We start from the raw sequence: 24911 nt of genomic DNA, 5'->3' as shown, positions 1-24911 counted from the left end.
GCAAACCACTCATGTCCTGTCATCATCACATTGTCTGAAGAACTGCCATGCTAGGGAACGCCTTTGAGCTGGCTTTGGTGTCCTCGGTCCCTTGCTGCATTGGGCAGTAGCAGGTGTAGTATCTAGGGCACGGCCGCTCCGCTTTTGCACCCTGCTCCCTCTTCTGCTGTGCTGGTGTCTCTATGCGACCACCGCCTCTTCCTCCAAACTACTCAGGTCACCTGCATGACATTCATTCCATGTGGGGTCGAGGACCTCATCATCCTCCACATTGTCTTCCACCCAGTCTTCTCCCCTGCCCTCCTTGTCGGTCTCTACAATCGGAATTCCGCAGCAGTTGGCACCTGTGTTTCGTCATCATCCGATACGCGCTGCGATGGTCCTCCCATGTACTCATCTGGAGGCATAAGTGGTTGGGCATCGGTGCACTCAATCTCTACCACTTCTGGGGCAGGGCTAGGTGGATGGCCCTTGGAAACCATGCTAACAGAGTCATCAAAAAGAAGAAGAGACTGCTGCATGACTTGGGGCTCAGACTGCTTGGCTGATTTGCAAGGGGGTGAGGTGAAAGATTGATGGACATCGGCTGCAGGTGCCCACTCTGACCTTTCAGCAGAAGACTGGGTGGGAGACAATGTGAAGGAACTGGAGGCACTGTCAGCAACCCAATCTGCTATTGCCTGTACTTGTTCTAGCCTCAACATTTGTAGAGGCGCATTAGGCCCTGCCAAATACTGCTGCAGGTTCTGTCGCCTACTCGCAGCTGAGAAAGGTGTTTCACCTGTGCGTATAGCTGGCACAGATCGACCACGTCCTCTCCTTGCAACAGGAGCTCCACCAGCAACACCACGACCCAGGCCACGTCCCTTATTTGACCTTCTCCTCATATTTATCGAATTTTGGATCTTCCCCTAAATGGGTTTTTATTGATAAGCGGAATACAACAGCAGTATCCAAAGGGTGTATCTCACTGTAACATATGCAGACTAGGCCGCAATTAAATTTTTTTTCCCCTAAATGGGTTTTTATTGCAAAGCGGAATACAACAACAGTATGCAAAGGGTGTATCTCACTGTAACATATGCAGACTAGGCTGCAATTTATTTTTTTTCCCCTAAATGGGTTTTTATTGCAAAGCGGAATACAACAACAGTATGCAAAGGGTGTTTCTCACTGTAACATATGCAGACTAGGCCGCAATTCAATTTTTTCCCCTAAATGGGTTTTTATTGCAAAGCGGAATACAACAACAGTATGCAAAGGGTGTATCTCACTGTAACATATGCAGATAAAACCCCATTTATGGGAAAAAAATTTAATTGCGGCCTAGTCTGCATATGTTACAGTGAGATACGCCCTTTGCATACTGTTGTTGTATTCCACTTTGCAATTTTTTTTCCCCCTAAATGGGTTTTTATTGCAAAGCGGAATACAACAACAGTATGCAAAGGGTGTATATCTCACTGTAACATATGCAGACTAGGCTGCAATTACATTTTTTTCCCCTAAATGGGTTTTTATTGCAAAGCGGGATACAACAACAGTATGCTAAGGGTGTATCTTACTGTACCATATGCAGACTAGGCTGCAATTTATTTTTTTTCCCCAAAATGGGTTTTTATTGCAAAGCGGGATACAACAACAGTATGCTAAGGGTGTATCTTACTGTACCATATGCAGACTAGGCTGCAATTTATTTTTTTTCCCCAAAATGGGTTTTTATTGCAAAGCGGAATACAACAACAGTATGCAAAGGGTGTATATCACTGTAACATATGAATGAACATCTGAAAAATAATTGTCCCCTTAATTGGTGCTTGTTGAATAGCAGATTTGAAATGTAGTGTCTAAACTGTGTCTAAGTCACAGTAAAATATGAAGGTAAAAAGTTTTTTTCTTTGTCAAATGCAGATTAAGCAGACACATATGCACTGAGCTTGCATTAAAAGGCCGCTACACACCGCACGCCTAACAGGTTGGATACTGTTGTTGTTCTATTCCACTATTGAATAAAAACAAAACCTATTTGGATGAAAAACTGAAAAATATTTTTTTTTCCCTAAATACTGAAAATTAATTATTTTTTTTTGCTTTTTTTTATGCTTTTTGAAGAGCAGATTAGAAAAAGCTATGTCTAAACACTGTATGTCAATGTAAAATATGAAGGAAAAAAGTTTTCTTCTTTTTGAAATGCAGATTAAGCAGACACATATGCACTGAGCTTGCATTAAATGGCTGCTACACACCGCATGCCGCCCACCTAACAGACTGATAAAAGTTTTTTTTTCTCCTTTTTCCTCCTCACTGGGCTCAGGTCAGGGCATAAAGATCGTGCACTGCACCCCCCACACAATAAAATCAATGTAGATCGCTGTCTGATTAAAGATGATTCTTCCTATTCTTTCCCTCAAAGCAATCTCCAGCCTGACCCTACAATAATCTCCTATCTCTCCCTCCGGGCAAAAAGATTGTGCACTGCACCCCCACACAATAAAATCAATGTAGATCGCTGTCTGATTAAAGATGATTCTTCTTATTCTTTCCCTCAAAGCAATCTCCAGCCTGACCCTACAATAATCTCCTAGCTCTCCCTCCGGGCAAAAAGATTGTGCACTGCACCCCCACACAATAAAATCAATGTAGATCGCTGTCTGATTAAAGAAGATTCTTCCTATTCTTTCCCTCAAAGCAATCTCCAGCCTGACCCTACAGTAATCTCCTATCTCTCCCTCAGCAGCAGCATCAGGAACCTCTCCCTAGTATAGTTTGACCAGAGTGACGTGCGGAGCTATGTGACTTCAGCTTATATAGAGGCTGGGTCACATGCTGCACTGGCCAATCACAGCCATGCCATTAGTAGGCATGGCTGTGATGGCTTCTAAGGGCACATTAGTTAAACGCTTGCTGATTGGCTGCCTTGCACCTGTTGAAACCACGCCATTAAAACCACACCAAAACATACCGAACAGCGGACAGTATCCCAAACATACAGTGAAATGCTCGGGTCCGTGTCCGGGTACCGAATACCCAAAAGTCTGGTACGATCCCGAACAATACAGTCCGGGTTCGCTCAACCCTAGCGATAAATCAGTAAACTATTTAAAACTCATGCATCTGAAAGATTCCCCTACAGTGAATGCTTGCTAAATGCCAGATTCACTGCTTTATAAATAAGGCCTTCAAAGTTGTTATTGCTGCAAAAGGTGATTCCAAAAATGCTAATGTCGATTTCTTTCTACAGCAAAACCTATTTAAATTTCAATACTTTTGCAATAATAACCTTTGATTTTACCTGAAGCAAGAAAAAAAAATTTAAAACAATCTTGTCACATTTTACTTTTTCACTTAGTATAAAAGCTTAGTGTATCAGATGTTAAAAATCACAAGGGAAAAATTAGAGGTGCCAATAACATCTGGAAGTTTTGCTTCTTTGATTAAATCAAGCAATAATAACAGGTGTGATATCTCTTTATATGCTAGATTTAGCAGGTAATCCATAATACTGCAGCTTGAGGGGTCATAAACACTGAATCTGTAGTATTCATTTGGGTACTGAAGATGAATTTTGAATGCCATTTTTCATTGTATTCTTGAGGTTAAAGTATAATTACTTGCATGGTAGCATTGAGCGGACACAAGAAAAGTAAAGACAAAATTATGTTTCTTAAAAAAATCTTTTATGTTAGCAACACCAATCTGCAAATGAAATGCTAACACACGTCTGCTTGATAAAATGTATAGTTTTGAATATATTTACTGTTTTTTTTTTTTTTTTTTTTTACAGATCTGCATTTAACAATGTATCTCCAAAATATTCTGCTGTGCTTGATTGCGTCCCTTGTCTTATCCACATGCAATCGTGTCTATGTTCATCCCTTCAACCTATTTGCATACAACAAAAGTGAATGTGAACATATACAAACACAAAATAACACAATTGAAAAAACATTCCTGCCGATCCCTATTGAAACAGAGATCACATCTGAAGAAAGAATCTGGAAAGTCAAAACATACCCGGGAACATATCATTTTGGTTACCTTGAAAGCTTTCTGACTTCACTTATTAATGATTTGGGTCTTCGAGCCTTTGAGGCTTTGAAAGGAACACCTCCAAGTAACACTATCCTTCTTCCCTCAACAAACTTTTATTGGTCACTGGTGTCCTTTTATCTAGGTGCTTCCGAAGAAACTGCTATGAGTTTGCAGAGACTTTTAGGATTTGAACATCCATCTGGAAGCACAAGCTGCACTTCTCAAATAAATGGTTTAAAAATAATGTCAAAATTGAAAACCATTGACAGTGCTCTCTTTTCTAAGAATGGCAGCATTTCAGTGTGGAAAACAGTTTGCATTTTTGTCTCTCCAGAGATCCCTTTGTCTGAAAACTTTATTCATGACTTGGGACCATCTGCTGATCATTTGTATACAAGAGCTGTTAATTTCACAAATTCAGCAACGGCAGTCAATTTAATCAATGAGTTTTTGGATAATCAACTACCCAAAAAAACTAAATCTGGACTGACATCGTTTGATGAAGGATCTAATATTATGTACATTAGCCACGTTTATTACAAAGGTAGGTAAATCTGTTGCCAAGTTCAGATTCATTAAGACAGATGTTAGCATGGTTAGCACACTGTAGGATAGAAAATCAAATCTTGTAATAGTGTATCAATATACATATAAATAAAGAAAACCATTACCTTGCACATAACCAGTGACTTTCTCAACAGACTAGCTACATTTAATAGTAGAGCAAATTGTTTGTGTAGAAGGGGCTAAGATACTCATACCAACAGATCACATATTTGGCATTTGGAACAGATTATTGCTTTCTACTTTTAACAAAGAAAAAATATGTCTGTTATAATATCTGTTAAAAAAAAAGAAAAGAAAAAAGGAAAGGCCCCCAGGGGTTTTTAGGCAGCAAATAACAGTAGGACTATAGATGTATAAAATGTTCATCTTTATTAGAGAATTATTTTTTAAAAACTTCATAAGAATCAGAAGCGTAAAATATGAGCTTTGGTAACAGAAATGAATTGATCATTTCAAATATCACAATGATCTCATTGCTTTGAAATGCTGGTTGAGGGGGGATTGCTCTTTACACTCCTGGATTATCTTTAACCATCCTTTGAGTATCACTGGATACCATTACTACTATCAAGTTATAAATAGGTGTCCTGTCCCCGCATGATGAGCTTTATTTGTGACTCCTTGCAAGCCAGTGCGTCCCACTCAGCCCTTGTGGGAACATGGGAGGAACCCCCTTTTTGGGAGGATACTTTACTCATGAAAGTGTTTTTTGGCTAATAGTCATCTATCACATATAGGACATCACATCCCCCCTGAGGAAGACCTTACTGTACAGGTCGAAACGTGTTGGAGTCCATTCTATTGGGTGTGATGACCTTTTGATTACTGTCCTTTGTTTTTTATCAGTTTGTGATATTTAATATGATCAATTCATTTCTGTAACAAAAGCTCATATTTTGCGCTTTCTGATTCTTTCCTTTTTTCTAGTATCATTGGGGTGTGCAGCCTCTCCACAATATGTGTTGTTCTCTCTAGTTCAGACTGTTTTTCTGTAAAATCGTGCATAAAATATCCTACAATGTCCTAAAAATGCATTGGCTCTTGGTAAATTATATTGGGTTTTCAAACCTCTCCTAAAATAGCTGGTTTAGGGCCATGTATATTCAGATTTTACATGTTGGATGTGAATCATTTCCAATGTATACTACAGTAGGATTTCTGTCAGATCTAAATGTACCCAAACATTTTTACAGCTCTCCTATGTGAAAACATATTTGGCTCTGGGAAATTGACCTAAAAATGGTTTACGAAATCCTAGCTAAAATGGATTAATAAAATAAAATCCATCAATGTTTTGGAGTGGTTCTTAAAAAGTTACCTCAGACAAAACTTCCATTTTGTATAATGGGGAAGAGTTAGAATCCATATAAGGCTTTTATTGCTACCTGTGACCCCCTTGGGTAGATTTTCCCATTCCCCCCCACACTGACATAAAGGACCCATTCAGACTACTGCGTTGCAATAAAATGCAGGTTACTGCAGCATGCCCCAACACATACCTCTATGTGAGCTGCTATTCATTGTGACTGGCACTCCAGAGTACATTTATAGTAATTGCTAATGCACAATACATGGCAGCCAATGTTCCCTCTAATTTTTTACTGTGCTGAGCAAATAAAAAAATTTCTGAGCGCAAACCTTTAGACTGAGCAATTTAATCAAAAATCATATATTGTCACAAAAAGTGCATGCTGCCATTAACTAATGGGCTATAGTTTGATAGAATATTAGTAAATCGTTTTAACTGTTCAACCAATTTTACAGTATATTATACTGTAAACTTGGTTGTGAACAGTTAATACGATTTACTAATATTCTATCAAACTATAGCCCATTAGTTAATGGCAACATGCTTTTTTGTGACAATATATCATTTTTGATGAAATTGCTCAGTCTAAAGGTAATAGTAATAATAAATGTTCAATAGGCTATTTTTAAGCTGTGGTTACATTTTGGCACCAAGTTTGAAAAGTTTACACAGTAAAGTGAATACATTCCAAACACAGTCCTGGTTTCCTGACAGATATAATGCATACTGTTCACAATTGTGGGGCTGCAGTAACACATCCATCCATTATAGAGATGTGTTTGTTCTCAGTGCTGGCAAATTGGTCCTGACAGCATGAGCTACTGTGCACAGTGCAGCTCAGGAGAGAACTGGGCAGGGTAGAAGAGGGACATTTGGGGGACATGCAGGTGTTCAAGGTTAGTACAGGGGTTCCTTTAGTAGTTCAGGGTGGTGGGAGCCATTACCAAGGCAGACGCACCACCTTATGGTATGGGTATGGCACTAATAAAAGGTTTCCTTTTTGAAAGCCAAATGCACATTTTCACAGTGTTACACCAGCACACAGTATGTTGCAGTTGTAATGAGATTCATTTTGAGTGGTAGCCAACAAAGCAACAGCACCTCCAATACACCACCATGCAATGTGTCACAATGCATTTCCAAAAATGATGCATGCCCATTTTGTGAGACATTTAGCTGCTTTGCCACTGCCAGCCTATTGATCCCAAACTCCCTCAAAATGCCAGGTCATTGCGGACGGCATCCAGCAGTATAGAAGTGTTCTGCTGGCTGAGTGGATCTTCTGGTGTTTGACCAGCCGTGACTTGGCCCCCGCGAGCCCCCCCGTGCACTTACCTCACGGACGGTCATGGACCCGGTCACTTCAGTCCCCGGCTTCCCGCGTCTCCGTCCTCCCGAGTCCCGGCGCCTCCTCCTCGGCCAATGGCATGAAGTTGGCCTTTCGGCCAATCAGGAAGCGGGAGGACCCGCTCCCTGATTGGTCAGGAGGAGGATCCGTGTGACAATGGCGAATTTTCATTCGCTATTGTCACACAATGGGCGTGCTCTCGAGGCGCACGCTCTGTTCCCCGGCCGCCACGTCCGTGCAGTCTAAATAGGTGCGCGGTCTAAATAGATGCTTGCGCGGGACCGTAATTTTCACTGCGCGTCCGCGCATGCGCGCACTTTAGGGGGAACATTGATGGCAGCGTATCACAACACACATACCATGTTTTGTGGTGCACTATAGTCTATCTTAAAAAAAGATCATGTCTGTATTTGGTCTGTTATAGTGCATTCATAATGAATGAGCTTCCCTAAACTAATGTGGGAAAACACATCGCACCATTGATAAGTCTAAATTGGCCTGTGAGGGCACATCTTTGCAACACAGGCACAAAGAGCAATATAAAAACATAAGAACGAAGAAGAGTTAGAACCTCTGTTGGGTTTTAATGAATTTCTGTGAGTCAGGGTTTTACCAGAATACAAAGCAAGGAAAAATCTCTAAGAAAGGAACACAGGCCACGATAAAAACATAAAGGTTTGTCAGTCACCATGGCACAGACAGCAAAACAGCGGGGCCCCCCTCAAAATCCATAAAGCCTAGGCCACCTACCCTCAACATTGAGAAGGTACCCTGCCAGGGAACTAGAGGCGTAACTAGAACCTTCAGGGCCCCAGTGCAATAAACTGTGAAGGGCCCCTCTGACACCCCCCCCCCCTTTTTCAAAAAAACATGATTTTTACTTCCATTGTGGGGCCTTTTTTTATGGTCCTGCAGGTTGATACAAGCAAATGTGACAGTTATCCTTCATGGCATGTCCTGACAGTAACTGTTTTTTAAACCAGTTGAATGAGTGGGTTTAGTTCCACCTAAAGAAGAACTAAACCCATCAATTTACAGTTTAAAAAAAAGTTAAATTCACTACTGTCATATTTGCTTGTGCTTTTCAACCAAACTGTCAAACCATCAAATGGCTGAAGTCATAACATATGCAGCACCATGGCAAACAGAGGCTAAGATGGCAGCCTCTTTGGCTGAAAAGTATTAGACAGTTTAGTTCCACTTTAATTTACTGTCTGTTTAAATGGAACAAATTAAATAAAGCAAAATCAATACATTTTATCTACAGTAACACTACACATTTTAAAACTAACATTGGTCATACCAGAAAAAAACCTTTATTTTTTTTTCTATTTTTACTATTCTAAATTTCTATTTTTGAATTACCTCTATAGAATATATACAAAACTAGATAATTTTTGCATGACTGTATGGCCAAAAGAAAGTCTAGTTTATCCCCAAAATGATTTTTTATCTTAAGAAATGACAACGTTATTGCTGAATAAATAGGCCCACAGCAGAAATATAAAAACTGCTCAAGTCAATAAGGGTATAAGGGTACAAGAGCTGATGTGGTTAAGGCAGAACTCCAGGCAAAACTATTATTGTCTAAATACATTAACCATGTGTATTCTTTGTTGAATCTTGGTGTGCTTTGTGTATTTCTTCCATATCTGTGCAGTAATCCAGTGTAAAGTCTTACCTTTATGCAGGAGCTCCCTTTAATAAAGACTGGTCACTGCTGTTATCCCTCCATGTGCAAGGTTACTGGTCTTGGATCCACCCTCCTGTAGTTTTCTGCAGGCTGTCTGTAGTGGGTGGAGCATGCTGGGTCCCTCCCACAGCTCTCCTCTCTGTACAGGCTATGTACAGCACAATAATGTTGTCAACGCTATATTTACAGTACAATATCTACTGTAGGTTTATTAAAGCATGTCATGCACGTAAAAGGGATTTATAACATTTGAGGCTATTGAGGAATATATTTGAGTAAAAGTTTTTGTGCCTGGAGTTTAGCTTAAGGGCTCTTTCACACGGGCGATCCAATCAGATCCGCCTGTCAGTTTTTTAGGCGGATCTGATCGGATCCCCCATGCAGCTCTATGGGGCAGCGGATGTCAGCGGAGACACCTCCACTGACACCCGTTGCCATCCGTATCCAATCCTGTCTGGGAAATCTGGACGGATGGAAACCCTATTTTTCCATCCGTTCAGGGATCGGATCGGATGAGAGCAGACAGGCGGTCCGCTCTTATCCGATCCCCCATAGAGAGCAGCGGGAGCTGTGACACCTCCCTCTCCGCACTGCAAGCGGAGACGGAGCTGTCATCCGCCGGCTCAGCAGGGATCCCCGCTGAGCAGCACAGATCCGCCTACGGAGGCGGACCGTGTGAAAGAGCCCTAAGGCCCCTTTCACACATATGGACCGTTCATTTCATCAGTTCAGTCACTTTTTTTGTCATCTTTTTTCAGTCAACATCAGTTTCACATCCGTTTTTCATCCTTTGTCATCAGTTTTTTCATTCTTTGTCATCAGTTTTTCATCCGTTGTGATCCATTTTCATTCGTTTTTCATCCCATCACACATACGGACCATTCATTTCATCGGTTCAGTCATGTTTTGTTCAGTCAACATCAGTTTTTCATCCGTTTTTCATCCGTTTTCATTCGTTTCTGTGAATATAACAGTTTCACCAATTGACATCTGTTGTCATCCGTTTTTCATCTGTTGTCATCCGTTTTTCATCTGATCCTTTTTTAACTGATGAAAAATAGGGCTTTCATCCGTTCAAAAACATGTATGTTGACTGAAACGGATGAAAACGGATGTAAATGAATGATCATCCATTTACATCCGTTTTTCCATAGGAATGCATTGATGTCCATTTTTCATCCGTCAACGGACGGATGAAAAACAGACGAACGGTCCGTATGTGTGAATGGGGCCTTAGGCTGTGTTACCAAACCAGGACTACTAATTTGAAACAGAAATACGAATCCTTAAGCACGTAAAAGAAGAATCAAATTTGTTTTAAATGTGTATTTTACAGTTTGCCTGGAGTTCTGTTGTAATAAATATTCACTGAATACGTTCAGATGCTCTTATGATTCACACATCTCTGCCACTTTGCACAGCAAGGAAGAGACCTCTGTTTTTGCTCTTTGCAAAGGGTTGCCAACTTACCCAATGAATAGGCTAGAGGCAGAGAGGCAACACATAAAGCTGCACTGCTGAACAAAAACTGGCTATGCAATGTGGCAGAAATGTAATTTACAATCCTGGCTTAAAGAAATTACAATTCCTATTGAAGGTAAACATATACAGTATGCATTTCAACTGTGCATTATGGTATTTGCCTGAGTTCTGCTTTAAAAAGCCTTTCCCTCAAATATTTTTTAACTGCTTGCCGACCGTACAACATAGATATACGGTGACAAGGCGGCTCTGCTGCGCCAGATTACGTACTAAGTCGTTGGTCGCCGCCATTACTATTAAAACAATATAAATAAATAAATACAAATTCCAGTATATATTCAAGAGTTTGTAGATGCTTATGTGCAAACCAATTTATTATATGCTTAATGGGATTTTTTTTTCACCAAAAACATGTAGCAGAATACATATTGGCCTAAATTAATCAAGAAAATCAATTTTTTTTACATTTTTTTTATACAATATGTTTTATTTTTTTTTTTAGTAAAAATTATAGTGTTTTTTTTTTCAAACTTGTCAGTCTTTTTATGTTTTAAAGTGCAAACAATAAAACTGCAGTGGTGATCAAATACCACCAAAAGAAAGCTCTAAATGTGGGGAAAAAAGGAAATACATTTTGTTTGGGTACAGTATCACATGACTGCGCAATTGTCAGTTACAATAACGCAGTGCTGTATCGCAAAAAAAAAAATGGCCTGGTCATGAAGGGGGGCAAATCTTGTGGAGGTTAAAGCGTTAGGCTACATACACAGGGAAACATAGCTTGCTGAATGCAAAGGTGAATAAACATCACAGCAACACCCAGTGCTATGGCCGCATGCAAACTGGCAGATTAACTTCAGCAAGTTTGTGTACAGCCAGAAACTCCACAGAAATGCCAACCCTGGGTGCACAGGGTCAGATCAGAGTCAGTCAGAGGTTCTGTTCATATGTAATCACTTAGATAACAGCAGTGGCTCTGGACATTGATTTATACATAGTACAAATCTTACAATTGCTGCTGATTCCCTGTGCAGCCATGTGAATTTGGCCTCATTTTAATATTTTTTTTTTTACGTTTTGGGTACAGCAGAGAATGGTTAGATCCCGTGTCTAATTTTTGTTGGTGTCTGACAATACTGGCGAGATTCTATCTCATACCTCTTCTGAAGACAATGGTAGCTGGGATAGGACAGGACAGAGATAGCAAAACAAATCTGACAGATTGTATGTTTTCTCTATAATGCAAAAAAATGTTGCTGTTGTGTTCATGTTAGAAAATTTTCACTTTAGGCCCTTTTTAAACTTGTGCAACTTGTCCTGCGACATTGGACTGCAAAGTCACATGACAACTCGTACCCCATGATTTCCAATGAGTACCATTTATATCTGTGAAACTTCAAGTCGCAACGATTTCAAAGTAGTCCCTGCACTACTTTGGTCTGACCTTGATGCGTCCATAGACCTCAAGATTACACAGGCATTGCTAAAAGTCGTGCGACTTTCAGGTCGTACATGTGTGAAAGGGGCCTTACATCTTAATTATATTGTCACTGAGACAAGAAGTCTTGAACACAAATATGTATGAATACTTGACATGGGTTCACATCCTTTCCAATACTATTCACCGCTTAAATAACAAAATATACAAAGAAATTGTCCAGAATTTACTTTTAACCTATGTATAATTAAAATACCAATAATTACTAATATATTTTTTTTTTTTTTCATTTTTTATTCAAGGTAAAGTGACTAAGTCTTTCTTAATTCCGGAGTTTCAGCAATTTTGGATTGAGCCAAACAGGCAAATCTCAGTTCCCATGATCTCAGCATCAGGAATATTTCAGTTCAAAGATGACAGCATAACAAATCAATTGGTACTAAAGATTTATCTTGGTGAAAATGATTTCTTGTTGCTTATCCTACCAACTAATGAAAATACCCTTGAGAACATTGAATCTTCCATCACAAGCCATAACTGGCAGACTTTAAACTGGCTAAATGGTTTATCAAACAGGTAAGCTTCAACGGTACAGCAGTCTTAAAGTTTATATAATTGTATCTATAAACTATCTTCTTTTTATTTTTCAGATACATCCATTTAACCATACCAAAGCTTGAAATAGAATGTTCATACGATGTCAAAGACCTTCTTACTTATATGAAATTGTCCAGCCTGCTGCAAAAGACTGCGCATTTTGGCAAATTGAGTAATGAACAAATAAATGTTGGAAAGGTAATCTACTATTTCATTTTGCTATTTATCCCTATAAACCTTTTGAACTGTCAACTTGTCATAATGATGCTTGCACTGATCTGGATCTTTCAGTTACACAGTATGGAATATTTCTAAAAAGAAAATACCTGCACTCAGTGCTACAATTATGCTGACAGCCGCACTCACAATATTGTACACACTAATACTGACAAGTAAATTAAAAAAAAAATGTGTTGCGCTGTCAATAATCATATATTAAAATGCATATAGTGATAAGTATTCAAATTCTTATGCTCAATCTATAATAATAATTGAAAAAAACAATTCATGATATTAGTGCCATCACGCATTAAATAAAGTGGCAGAAAGACATAAGACAGTCCAATATGAGTCCTTTGAGTGATATTCAAACTGTGGACTTGAAACTCTGTTAATACTGCAAGTGATCACCACCAGGTGCTCCCCTCCAAAATGAGCAAAATCAGCCTCTTACCAGAGAAATAGACCCTATTCAGGTCTATAATCGCCTCAGAGAGCTCACCCCTCACTCTGGGTATAGGTTATCTCTGCATTTCCAGCTGCCCTCTGATATTAGTAGTAAGAGATAACATTCAGACTTCTCATTAAGGGTAATAACATGGAGCATGGCAACAAGAAAAGGAAGCGCTCATTGCGCAATAAAGTAAGGTAAAAACCATTTATACAAATTCTACTCACAATTCCAAAGATAAAAACAAGCATTCAATATATACAATCTGTCCTATGCCCCGGCCAGCATGCTGGCGTCACTGCTATTTGGCCAGAGGAAATAGCGGGGATGTCAGCATAACCGCTGGGGCGTAGGACAGATTGTATATGTTGAATCAGAGGGATCCGTTGAAGAAGGCAGCTCAATAAATAACATATTGGGTTTCTAGAAGGATCAACAGGTATTTTTCTGTACTTCCTTTGAAAATAGAACCACATCTAGAGCCTGCTGATGAGTCCATGAGGAGGGAGATTGTTTATCATAGAAGAGAGTGCTGGCAGAGTCTTCACTGGTACTGTTACCTTATTTGAGATCTCTGCTACCTGTGACCTTTGTGATATTGATACACCTTTTTTTATTAAGTTGACGCTTGCTTTAATCCTTGGAATTGTGAGTAGAATTTTAATAAATCGTTTTTACCTTACTTCGGATATTGCGCAATGAGAGTTTCCTTTTGTTGTTGCCATGCACCATCTTATTTGGTCTGAGTACTCTTAATTAGAAGTCTGAATGTTACCTCATACTACTAACATCAGAGGGTGGCTGGAAATGCAGAGATAACATATACACTGTATGGAATAGCCAATGAAATAAGATAGGCACACATGGAATGCGTAGGCCAACAGCCGGCTTACGGTTGTGCACAGCCCCACCGAACAAGTTAGACCATGGGATCCCCCATGGTGCAGAGTTTTGGTGAACTGCAGGTGACAGTGACATGGAATAGGTCACCAGATAAAAGTACAAATGGTTAGGATACAAGCCAAAGGTCAGGGCAGACAGCAGCATGGATAACCAGGAACAAGAAAACAACAAGAGAAGGGCGCACCAACCTTGTGCATTACCACTTAAAAGTTTATTAAAATCAAAGAAGGGTAGCGTACAATATACTCACAAACGTAGCATATGAACAAGCATATAGGAAATGGGCACCGCTCACTTCCAGGACACTCTACCTTCCTCTACTGCTGGATAGCGTGATGGCGTCCTCAAAACCTGATGTGGCTTACGCGTTTTGAGGGAGGACCCTCTTCCTCAGAGCTGAAATCGCCACTCCCACAAAATGGAGGTGGTGGCATTGAAATGGTTAATTGCTTAATTAGCCCAGTGGCAATCACTCTCAGCCTGCTGGTACCTAGATTGTGGTCCCGCAAGCTGGAAAATCTTTGTGCAGGGTACAGCTTAGAGTGGCATTGTTACGTAAGTGAATGCGATATGGGTATGATAGGGTATGAGATTGGCTGGTCCTTGGTCATGAGTTAGTTAGAAGGGCAGGGATCTGATACCCGTGTCCGTCACAGCTACCTTCTGGTGACTGGACACTGTGAAACCTTTGTTGGGAACTTCCCCAGTGTACCCTCATGCAACTCCACCCACTCCGAGGGGACAAAACTCCCATGATCTTATTTGTACAGTACAGAACACAGGACAGGAAGTCAGAGACCATGTGATGTCCCCATGCAATAAACTGAAAGGTGGGCAACAACATATTTACTCACAACCTCTGTGCCTTGTTTCCACAATTAGTAAGTGGGTTAATCCCCTGTGGGATACTCACAAAATATTTACAGAATAAGAGGGTATTAGCTTGACTCAAAAAGGATGGCACATGGATGTGTCTCTGGAACAGCAAGAGACTGGGAGACCAGCAGATGTGCTTATTGAAATTATGGCTGAAATGGTAGGTGGAAGTGCATCAGTCAGAAGTCAAAGTACAACTAAATGTAACCACTTGACCTCCAGAAGGTTTTACCCGCTTCATTACTTTTTTGCTTTTCAGCACTGTGCCGCTTTAATTTGCAATTGCTCAGTCATGCAACGGTGTACTTAAATGAAAGTTATATAATTTTTTCACACAAATAGAGCTTTTATTTGGTGGTATTTAATCACCACTGTTTTTTTTTTTTTATTATTTATACTGCTATATAAATGAAAAAATCATGTTTTTCTTTTTTGTTATGAAATTTGTAAAACAAATACATTTTCTTCATAAATGTAGGCCAAAATGTTGTCTGCTACATTTCTTTGGTAAAAAAATAACCCACATCTGTGTATATTATTTAGTCTGTGTGAAAGTTATTCTAATTAAAATTTAGTTAGAGATGCCTGAAAAAAATGACAAAAGGGCAGGGAAGTGACTCATTCACTTGTGTAATTTAAGCTTTACGCTACTGAGTGTATAAAGCCTTCTTTCCACAAAAAAATAAGAATACACAGCTAAATCTGAGAAAAGAAGTAACGTTCCACCTGCTAGATATGAAAAAAATTATAATTCAAATGAACAATTACCTATCTTCCACACAATTTTTATTTTTTATTCTAGAATATAAAAATACAAAATAAGAGTAAGACATCTGTAAAGATTTTGGAGTATACCACAGATGTAGAGTTCCCAAATTGCTATAATCAGATCAAACGCACTGCTGTAGGGCTAGGGGCATCTAATGCCTACCTTCATTTTATAGGAACTGTGTAATATAATGTTCTTCTTACATGGTAATGAGATGTTTAATCACATAACAGGGATCAATTACTTTTTTTTTTTTTTAATTACAGATACTCAACATTGTGCATTTTGAACTAGAGGACAGTGGTGAAAATGGAGCCAATTATATACCAGAGAAAAATAAAGGCCAGGAGCCTCTAGAAGTCATTTTCAACAAACCATTCATTCTTGTCTTTTATGAAGGGACCACAAAGGCGTTGATATTACTTGGAAGAATTGTAAATCCACTTAACATCATTTCATAATTGTTATGTATGACAAATATGATAACTGTTTTCGTTTTTCATATCAAAAAAAGTTTTTAAAATAAAGCAAATCTATACCCAAAAATAAATATGTAATATATTGCACCTTAGAAGTTTTAAAATGTTGGGGCTGTATTAGTATTCTTTTGCTTTTTTAACCTGGTGATCCTGTGAATAATCCTTTGGAGGGAGCAGTGGTTGCCACCCAGGCTGGATTTCAATTATGTCTGCGTTTGTACATACATAGGGATTAGAGATTCCTCCTGTTATCCAGCTAATAGGAAGCGACGAGGAAAATTCACTTTTCAGCAAGGTCAGAAAAACACCTGTTGATCTTGCCAAATGCAAATGAATGTACACCACATCAAAGGATTAATAAGGTGTAATACATTACATTTTTTCTTCTTGGGTAAGTTATGTTTTAAGTAGTTTTAGTCATTGGTTAAAAACCGTACTTTTTGTACAAATGATGTGTAATTAAAATAGGCTTTTCTAGACCTAAACAGGAAAATTGTGCTTAGTTTTATCAGGGTTTTAGTTAAAATAGGTACCCAAATATATTTCTGTTTGGAGAATTATCATGAAAAATAACAAAAAAACATTGAGTGGTGCTCAATTATCCATATTTTAAACCAGGGGCAGACTGGCAACTTTCGGCCCAGGGGGCAAGTACAAACCAGAGGCCCATGGTGCAGCGACTCAGCCCCCTCCCACTTTCCCTCACCCTGCCTCCCACTCTCCCAATCCTCCTCCTGGCCCCCATTCCAAGCTGAAGCCCTGCTCCAGATACTCTCTACTTACCGGCTGAATCCGGGTTCCCAACCTGGCCAGCAGGTGGAGGTTGGGGGGAGCTTGGTTTGGGCTGGCCGGGGCAGAAGAGTCTCCCCAGTGGGGCAAGGAACCAGCCTCTGCTCAGACACAGTTTACACTATCCATGCTAGGGGGGGATGCCTGCGCTTTGTCCTTGTCTTCAAACTGCACTCAATAGGTCAGTGGCAGGGACTTTTTACTTCTCTTCACCAGGAATCCTTTAGGCATGTCTGTGGCAGAAGCGGTGCAGCCTTTTTATGGGAAATCAGAGTGGCCCAGGGGGCATTTGCCCCCCTGCCCACTGGCCCAGTCCTCCCCTGTTTTAAACAGTGTAACCTGTAAGAAAAAAAAATAGACAATAAAAAAATAAATGTGAATAAAGGGAGTACATGCAAGTTATACTGGCCTGACATGAGTACTTGGGTTGAATATTTTCACATACAATTAAATTTAGCATATTTGTCCATTTTCCTAAAGCCCAACTCCATGGAAATGAAAATATCACTATTGCAGTATGGGCACCCTGCACTGCAAGGGTTAATTCCTCATTCAGTCTAGGGGCAGGAGATTTATCCTCGCTCCAGTAGGGTCCCTCCAGCAGTCAGGCTGGTCCCCCACAGCCCTTCTGTAAGCTGTGACCTACTCCAGTCACAATCCAGCCTCCAAAATATACAATACAGTATTAATGACCCTGCATTGTATGCAATGACACAGAGGATGAGCCGAAAGTTCAAAGCTTCCAGCAGAGAGAGTGCTGAAACCAACTAGAGCAGGAAGACAGGTACATAATACTGCCTGTTCTTGGAACTCCCTAGACATAAAAAGCAAATAATCCTTGCAGTTTCAGGAAAATCCCATTTCAAGGGTGGATATTTTTTCGTGGAGTTGGCCTAATGACTGCTGTAATCCTTCGTTTTCAACTTAATGACAGATTTAAACTATTCATACAGTAAAAGCATCATTCTACCAACGTTAAAATTAAATAATAAATGGGGAAAAAAATTGCTCTGAGTTTGGTCAGTATGGTATATAAATACAGTGCCTTGCGAAAGTATTCGGCCCCCTTGAATTTTTCGACCTTTTGCCACATTTCAGGCTTCAAACATAAAGATATAAAACTGTAATTTTTGTGAAGAATCAACAAGTGGGACACAATCATGAAGTGGAACGAAATTTATTGAATATTTCAAACTTTTTTAACAAATAAAAAACTGAAAAATTGGGCGTGCAAAATTATTCAGCCCCCTTAAGTTAATACTTTGTAGCGCCACCTTTTGCTGCGATTACAGCTGTAAGTCGCTTGGGGTGTGTCTCTTTCAATTTTGCACATCGAGAGACTGAAATTTTTGCCCATTCCTCCTTGCAAAACAGCTCAAGCTCAGTGAGGTTGGATGGAGAGCGTTTGTGAACAGCAGTTTTCAGTTCTTTCCACAGATTCTCGATTGGATTCAGGTCTGGACTTTGACTTGGCCATTCTAACACCTGGATATGTTTATTTGTGAACCATTCCATTGTAGATTTTGCTTTATGTTTTGGATCATTGTCTTGTTGGAAGACAAATCTCCGTCCCAGTCTCAGGTCTTTTGCAGACTCCATCAGGTTTTCTTCCAGAATGGTCCTGTATTTGGCTCCATCCATATTCCCATCAATTTTAACCATCTTCCCTGTCCCTGCTGAAGAAAAGCAGGCCCAAACCATGATGCTGCCACCACCATGTTTGACAGTGGGGATGGTGTGTTCAGGGTGATGAGCTGTGTTGCTTTTACGCCAAACATAACGGTTTGCATTGTTGCCAAAAAGTTTGATTTTGGTTTCATCTGACCAGAGCCCCTTCTTCCACATGTTTGGTGTCTCCCAGGTGGCTTGTGGCAAATTTTAAATTACACTTTTTATGGATATCTTTAAGAAATGGCTTTCTTCTTGCCACTCTTCCATAAAGGCCAGATTTGTGCAGTATACGACTGATTGTTGTCCTATGGACAGAGTCTCCCACCTCAGCTGTAGATCTCTGCAGTTCATCCAGAGTGATCATGGGCCTCTTGGCTGCATCTCTGATCCTTGTATGAGCTGAAAGTTTAGAGGGACGGCCAGGTCTTCGTAGATTTGCAGTGGTCTGATACTCTTTCCATTTCAATATTATCGCTTGCACAGTGCTCCTTGGGATGTTTAAAGCTTGGGAAATCTTTTTGTATCCAAATCCAGCTTTAAACTTCTCCACAACAGTATCTCGAACCTGCCTGGTGTGTTCCTTGTTCTTCATGATGCTCTCTGTGCTTTAAACGGACCTCTGAGACTATCACAGTGCAGGTGCATTTATACGGAGACTTGATTACACACAGGTGGATTCTATTTATCATCATTAGTCATTTAGATCAACATTGGATCATTCAGAGATCCTCACTGAACTTCTGGAGAGAGTTTGCTGCACTGAAAGTAAAGGGGCTGAATAATTTTGCACGCCCAATTTTTCAGTTTTTTATTTGTTAACAAAGTTTGAAATATCCAATAACTGTTGTTCCACTTCATGATTGTGTCCCACTTGTTGTTGATTCTTCACAAAAAATTACAGTTTTATATCTTTATGTTTGAAACCTGAAATGTGGCAAAAGGTCGAAAAATTCAAAGGGGGCGAATACTTTCGCAAGGCACTGTATATATATATGCACACACACACACACACACAAACACATACACTATATTGTCAAAAGTATTGGGATGCTTGCCTTTACACACCCATGAACTTTAATGGCATCACAGTCTTAGTCCGTCGGGTTCAATATTGAGTTGGCCCACCCTTTGCAGCTATAACAGCTTCAACTTTTCTGGAAAGACTACCCTTGCTTTGTGCATTGGTCCAAATCAATTGGTGGAGGGGGGATTATGGTGTGGGTTGTTTTTCAGGGATTGGGCTTGGCGAAGGGAACTCTTAAGGCGTCAGCATACCAAGACATTTCATTTACAATTTCATGCTCCCAACTTTGTGGGAACAGTTTGGGGATGACCCCTTCCTGTTCCAACATGACTGCGTACCAGTGCACAAAGTAAGGTCCATAAACACATGGATGAGCGAGTTTGGGGTGGAGAAACTTGACTACCCTGCACAGAGTTCTGGCCTCTACCCGATAGAACACCTCTGGGATGAATTCGAGCTAGGCCTTCTCGTGCCTGACCTCACAAATGCGTTTCTGGAAGAATGGTCAAACATTCCCATAGACACACTCCTAAACCTTGTGGACAGCCTTCCAGAAGAGTTAAAGCTATTACAGCTGCAAAAGGGTGGGTTAATACTGAACCCTACGGACTGAGACGGGGATGCCATTAAAGTTATTGTGCGTGTAAACGCAGGCTTCCCAATACTTAGGCAACATTGTGTATATATATATATATATATATATATATATATATATATATATATATACACACACACACACAGTATATATGTAAATAATATAGATTATTCATATCATGATAGTGAAAATATAATGTGATTGTAGCCATAGTATTGTACCAACAACCCAACCCAGTCGAGTATTGTAAATGGTAGTTTATTTGTACTATCAATAGGATTTTTGTGCTTACTTTAAAATCCTTTTTGCTAAGTACATTGAAGAGCTGACATCTGCTTTCTGACCACTGTGTTATAGCTTCCACTTCAGGAATAGGACACTAATAAAAAAAAACAAGGCACGGCCTATAGGCATTCCCGGATGTGGCCAAACCCTCCATCTGTGCTATAGGCAGCTCAGTTATTCAGAAAGAAGTACACAGAGAACAACTGGTGATAGACAAAAGACAACCAAAGGGGGGAGCGCCATGCTCTTCAATGAACTCAGAGAAAAATAAAAAAATATTTTAGAAGCTCCATGGGCAGGGCCCTCCTATTCCTTCTGTATTGTTTGTACTGTCTCTTTTATATTGTAAAGCACTGCGCAAACTGTCCTTTAGTTTGTAAGCTCTATAAGCAGGGCCCTCCTATTCCTTCTGTATTGAACTGTACTGTAATTGTACTGTCTCCTTTTATATTGTAAATTGCTGAGCAAACTGTTGGCTCTAGATGAATCCTGTATTATAATAATAATAATAATAATATTACAGTTAACACAAAAAATACTGTTTTTTTCATCTGGTCATCGAAGGGCACAACAAGATCTGATCTCTGACCACTGGGATGTTCCAAAGCAGTGATAACCAAGTGGTGAGAAAACTAAACAACTCTTTTAAATTAAGAACCATTATTTACATGCAAACCTATGCTATGGCACACCCAATCAAGCAGCTGTAGCTAGTCAATAGATGACCCACTAATGAGTTAATTCAAATACTATGCACTATGAGCATATATATACCTTTCCTGTAGAAAAAAAAAGAGCAGGGTGCTTTAAACTATACAATAAACAACATGTGCTATATATATGAGGTTTCCACCATTCTCTCCTCATCAATATCACAATTGGTTAAAACTTTTTCCTCCACATGCAAGAATCAATAACGTATCTAGTACTAAAAAGTGCTCTATGTCCTTATTTGTGCAATTGTTCAAATGCTGAATCTTACACTTACAAGAGGAAGATTATGCTGGACCTGTGTCATAGGTGGTATGCTGGACATAGGTCCAGCATACCACCTATGACACAGGTCCTGGAACACCACTGGGTAGAAACTCCAGCCTCCCCAAAACCAGGCACAGATGTCAGATTCTGCCTCCATTGTATACCCCTTGGTGAGTGAACAGTAAATAAGGCTAAAAAGGATTCTGCCCAGAACAGACATCAGGCTACAGCTCCTACCGCTGCATGACTATCAGGTTCCCCCCCAGTGGTGAGGTATGCTACTGCCGTGGCATAGTCCAACTGACTGGGGATCTGATGACAAGCCAGACAGCCAGTCCAATTTGAGGAGAAAACCCTACAGCTTGGTCCACCCAAATGTTAAGCAGAAGACAGAATTTCTCCAACTACCAATTTTCTAACACTGTCAAGGTGTCACAGACTCTTCCCCTGCCAGGCAGTCTAGCATCCTTCAAAGGATCCTCCAAGAGATCAGGAGGAAGAAATATCCCAACTCTAAGGGTCGAATTCAATTCATCAGATCAGAAAAATCCTGTTCCCTGGAGACAGGTGGGAGAACTTGAGATAAAGAAAGATAAAACTAAGTAGTCCCAAGATGACAGAAGTGAGCAAGAGGTTAGAACTATCCCAAGTAAAAGGAAATACCTGGAGGGAAGCCACTGACAGGCCAAGAACTTCAATTCAGAAAGGCTGAGGGGTGGCTCCGGGACCATAGAGCCAACTATAGGAGAAACAGCTGCCTGCACCACTCTACCTGTCCAATAGACAAGCTCCAGATACTCCAAGTCATGAGTTAGATACAGCAATGATATCAGAAGGTTTTGCGTCCAACCAAATCTGTACTCTCCTCATCACAAAGTCAGTCAGATCCCAACTGCATCCTCAACAGGAAATCCACCAGATACCCAACAGCAAATGCTCTTAGAATTACCAGACTGACATCCACCCTCCCCCGCAGTATTTGTCCCAGAGATCTACAAGGACCAGAAGGCTCCAGGAGGAGGAAAGGGTGTGACCATCCCAGCAAAACAGGCAGAGCATTAGAGTCCAAATGATACATGATGGGGTCTACAGCTCCAAACTGGGGCTGAAATTCCCTATTTTGTTTTTGAGGACGTATAAAAGGTTGCAACAAAAGTTATGAGACCATTCCAATGTAGGGATAGGGACATAACCCTAGAACATCCCTGACATCAGCCAGTTAATGTGGAGACACCAGGAAATTAAAAACACTGAGGAAGTAAGAGCAAAAGTGGAACTTCTGTTAGTGCCCGCTTCGAACCACCTCATTTCCAGGCATCCTGGATACATCCTGTCCAAGTCTCCACAAAGCTGCCATACATCCACCCACTTTTAGTGGAGGGCGTTCCTTTATGTTGAGGAAGACTATTCCACATGCATGGGGAATTAGAAGGCCCAGTGTAAGGTCCAAAGAACCCCTAAAGGGGTCAGTTCTTCAAAACCTAGTGGCCTCGAGCCCCAGCCCAAGCAGCTAACACCATACTGATGGAACCCTGAAACCTCCAACACTCCCTAAAAATAACTGGAAACAGGGGAGGGGATGGGAAAGAAAGGAGAGTGGAAGACAGGAAGTAGTATTAATCCCCATATCCCCTGCAGCAAACACTATGAGTCACAGCCATCTATAATGGCAGCGCATACCACTACTGTTGGGGAGGTGGTGTTTCAGGTCTGCAAAGGAGATCTTGACAATCCAGCCACATATGCCTGCTTGGGGAAAAAAAAACACAAAGACAGCTAAACTTGTATGGAGTAAGGAACTGCACTTGCACTACTGGGATTTTCTTCATTAAACAGAGATTCCACAACTGCACACCCAAAGGCTACCAGGGATGCAGTTAGGTAAGATGGTGACTCAAGAGAAACAAAGAGGAATGCTCCTGGACCAGTGGACAGAACCCTGCAGAGAAGGGTGTCTACATCAAAACAGTGCAAGGAGGGCTCAGAGGATGCAGAAGTTCATAACGGAACAGCAGGAAACAGTGTTCCAGGTGCTGGGTTTCCGGGTACACTTCAAGTAGCTTTTAGAGGTAGAAATGCCTGTGTAAACATAAACTACACAGGATAGGCACAGGACAGGCACAAGGGTAGAGAACATCCTCACGTATTGCTCAGGGTGGGCATACAGCTCCCTAGGTGTCCCAGGTTCCAGGGCAGATAGATTATTCACAGCCACTACCAGGGAAAGATGAGATTACAAGGATATATAATATCCAGCCTGTCATCTAGCTCAGCTATTGATTTAAGGTCGAGACCGAAGAGACAAATAGAAATTGAATAGAAAACATTTCCTGCAAAAGAAGGGTTTGGTCATCATCAGGGGCCCATCCTAGGCTGTGTTTTTGTTTTTAGGTTTCGTGCTCTACTCCTCAAGGTTGTGCTTTGGGACTAGGCTGTCAAAGAAAAAGGGGGTAGACTTCTGAAAGCTTGTCCTGAAAAAAAACAAAACAACGATAGTACTCAACTGTGTTGTTACCATCATGATATATACAACATGTTGTATACGGCTAAAGGTTATCTAGGTATAGTAGGCGTAAACCTGAAATCAATGACATTTAGCTTGCTAAAGCACTGTTTATCAAACAACTACCTTTGCTTTTTTTAAATAAAATATTTGTTTTCACCTTTTTATCCTTTGTTGTATCTCAGTGTTGCTAATCTCCTGTAGCCGATGGTAATCGGCTGATGGTAATGTCAACAATGAACCACATTTGTGTAATGTGTGTTTCATTGGCCCCTTGTAGTCACCTACGACTAGGGTGACAATGCAGGAGCACAACTGGGAGACAGGGACAGAGCTTAATTGCCCTATAACTGAAGTGTCTAAACCAGGACCTTTTATGCAGGACCCCCAAGTATTATTTGGATGAAAGCTGAAGATTTATAAACATTAGAAATTACCTTTGAAATTATATTCTATCCAGCAGCCTCTGTAGGAGCTGCTGGATAGTATAGAACCTCAGCCCCTCTGACACACAAGGTTGAGTGCACAAACATACAATACCATAGGAAACTGTGGGCGGATCCAGACCAGCTGCACCACCCACCGATTTCACCAGTGTAAGAAAGAAAGCGCCATGCATCAGTGATAGTAAAGAGAGGTTTTTTTAAGTACTACCCTATGGGCCTTCTCCTCTTGATATCTTCCTCTATATGAGGTTGAGTGTTAATCGGAAACACCATTAGGAGGATCAGGTCCTGTGTTTGTACTGCATGAGGAATATTGCCACCTACGATTGGAAATTGTTGTGATGCAAAAACAGATGTCTGCAGCTGCATGGTTCCTGTGAACGGGGTTTAGCGGTCCCTTAACTGCTTACCGCTATTTACACCTTTACTATCGGTAAGAGTCAGTGTGTGGTGGCTG

At 40.5% G+C, this 24911-nt stretch overlaps 1 protein-coding gene across 1 annotated transcript in view; it reads left to right on the top strand.

The window, feature by feature from the left end:
* Window positions 1-16176, top strand: part of AGT (angiotensinogen) — a 32659-nt gene extending 16483 nt beyond the window's left edge. The window contains exons 2-5 of the mRNA XM_082251211.1: window positions 3785-4576; window positions 12172-12445; window positions 12520-12664; window positions 15951-16176. Coding sequence (XP_082107337.1) covers window positions 3799-4576; window positions 12172-12445; window positions 12520-12664; window positions 15951-16145 — 1392 coding nt within the window. The 5' untranslated portion in view covers window positions 3785-3798 and the 3' untranslated portion in view covers window positions 16146-16176. The remainder of the gene's footprint in view (window positions 1-3784; window positions 4577-12171; window positions 12446-12519; window positions 12665-15950) is intronic.
* The last annotated feature ends 8735 nt before the right edge of the window (window positions 16177-24911 follow it).

Source organism: Pelophylax lessonae (genome assembly GCF_965119305.1).
Source record: "Pelophylax lessonae genome assembly, chromosome: 3".
NCBI classification, from domain to species: domain Eukaryota; kingdom Metazoa; phylum Chordata; class Amphibia; order Anura; family Ranidae; genus Pelophylax; species Pelophylax lessonae.
This window is presented reverse-complemented; position numbering and strand designations above follow the sequence as displayed.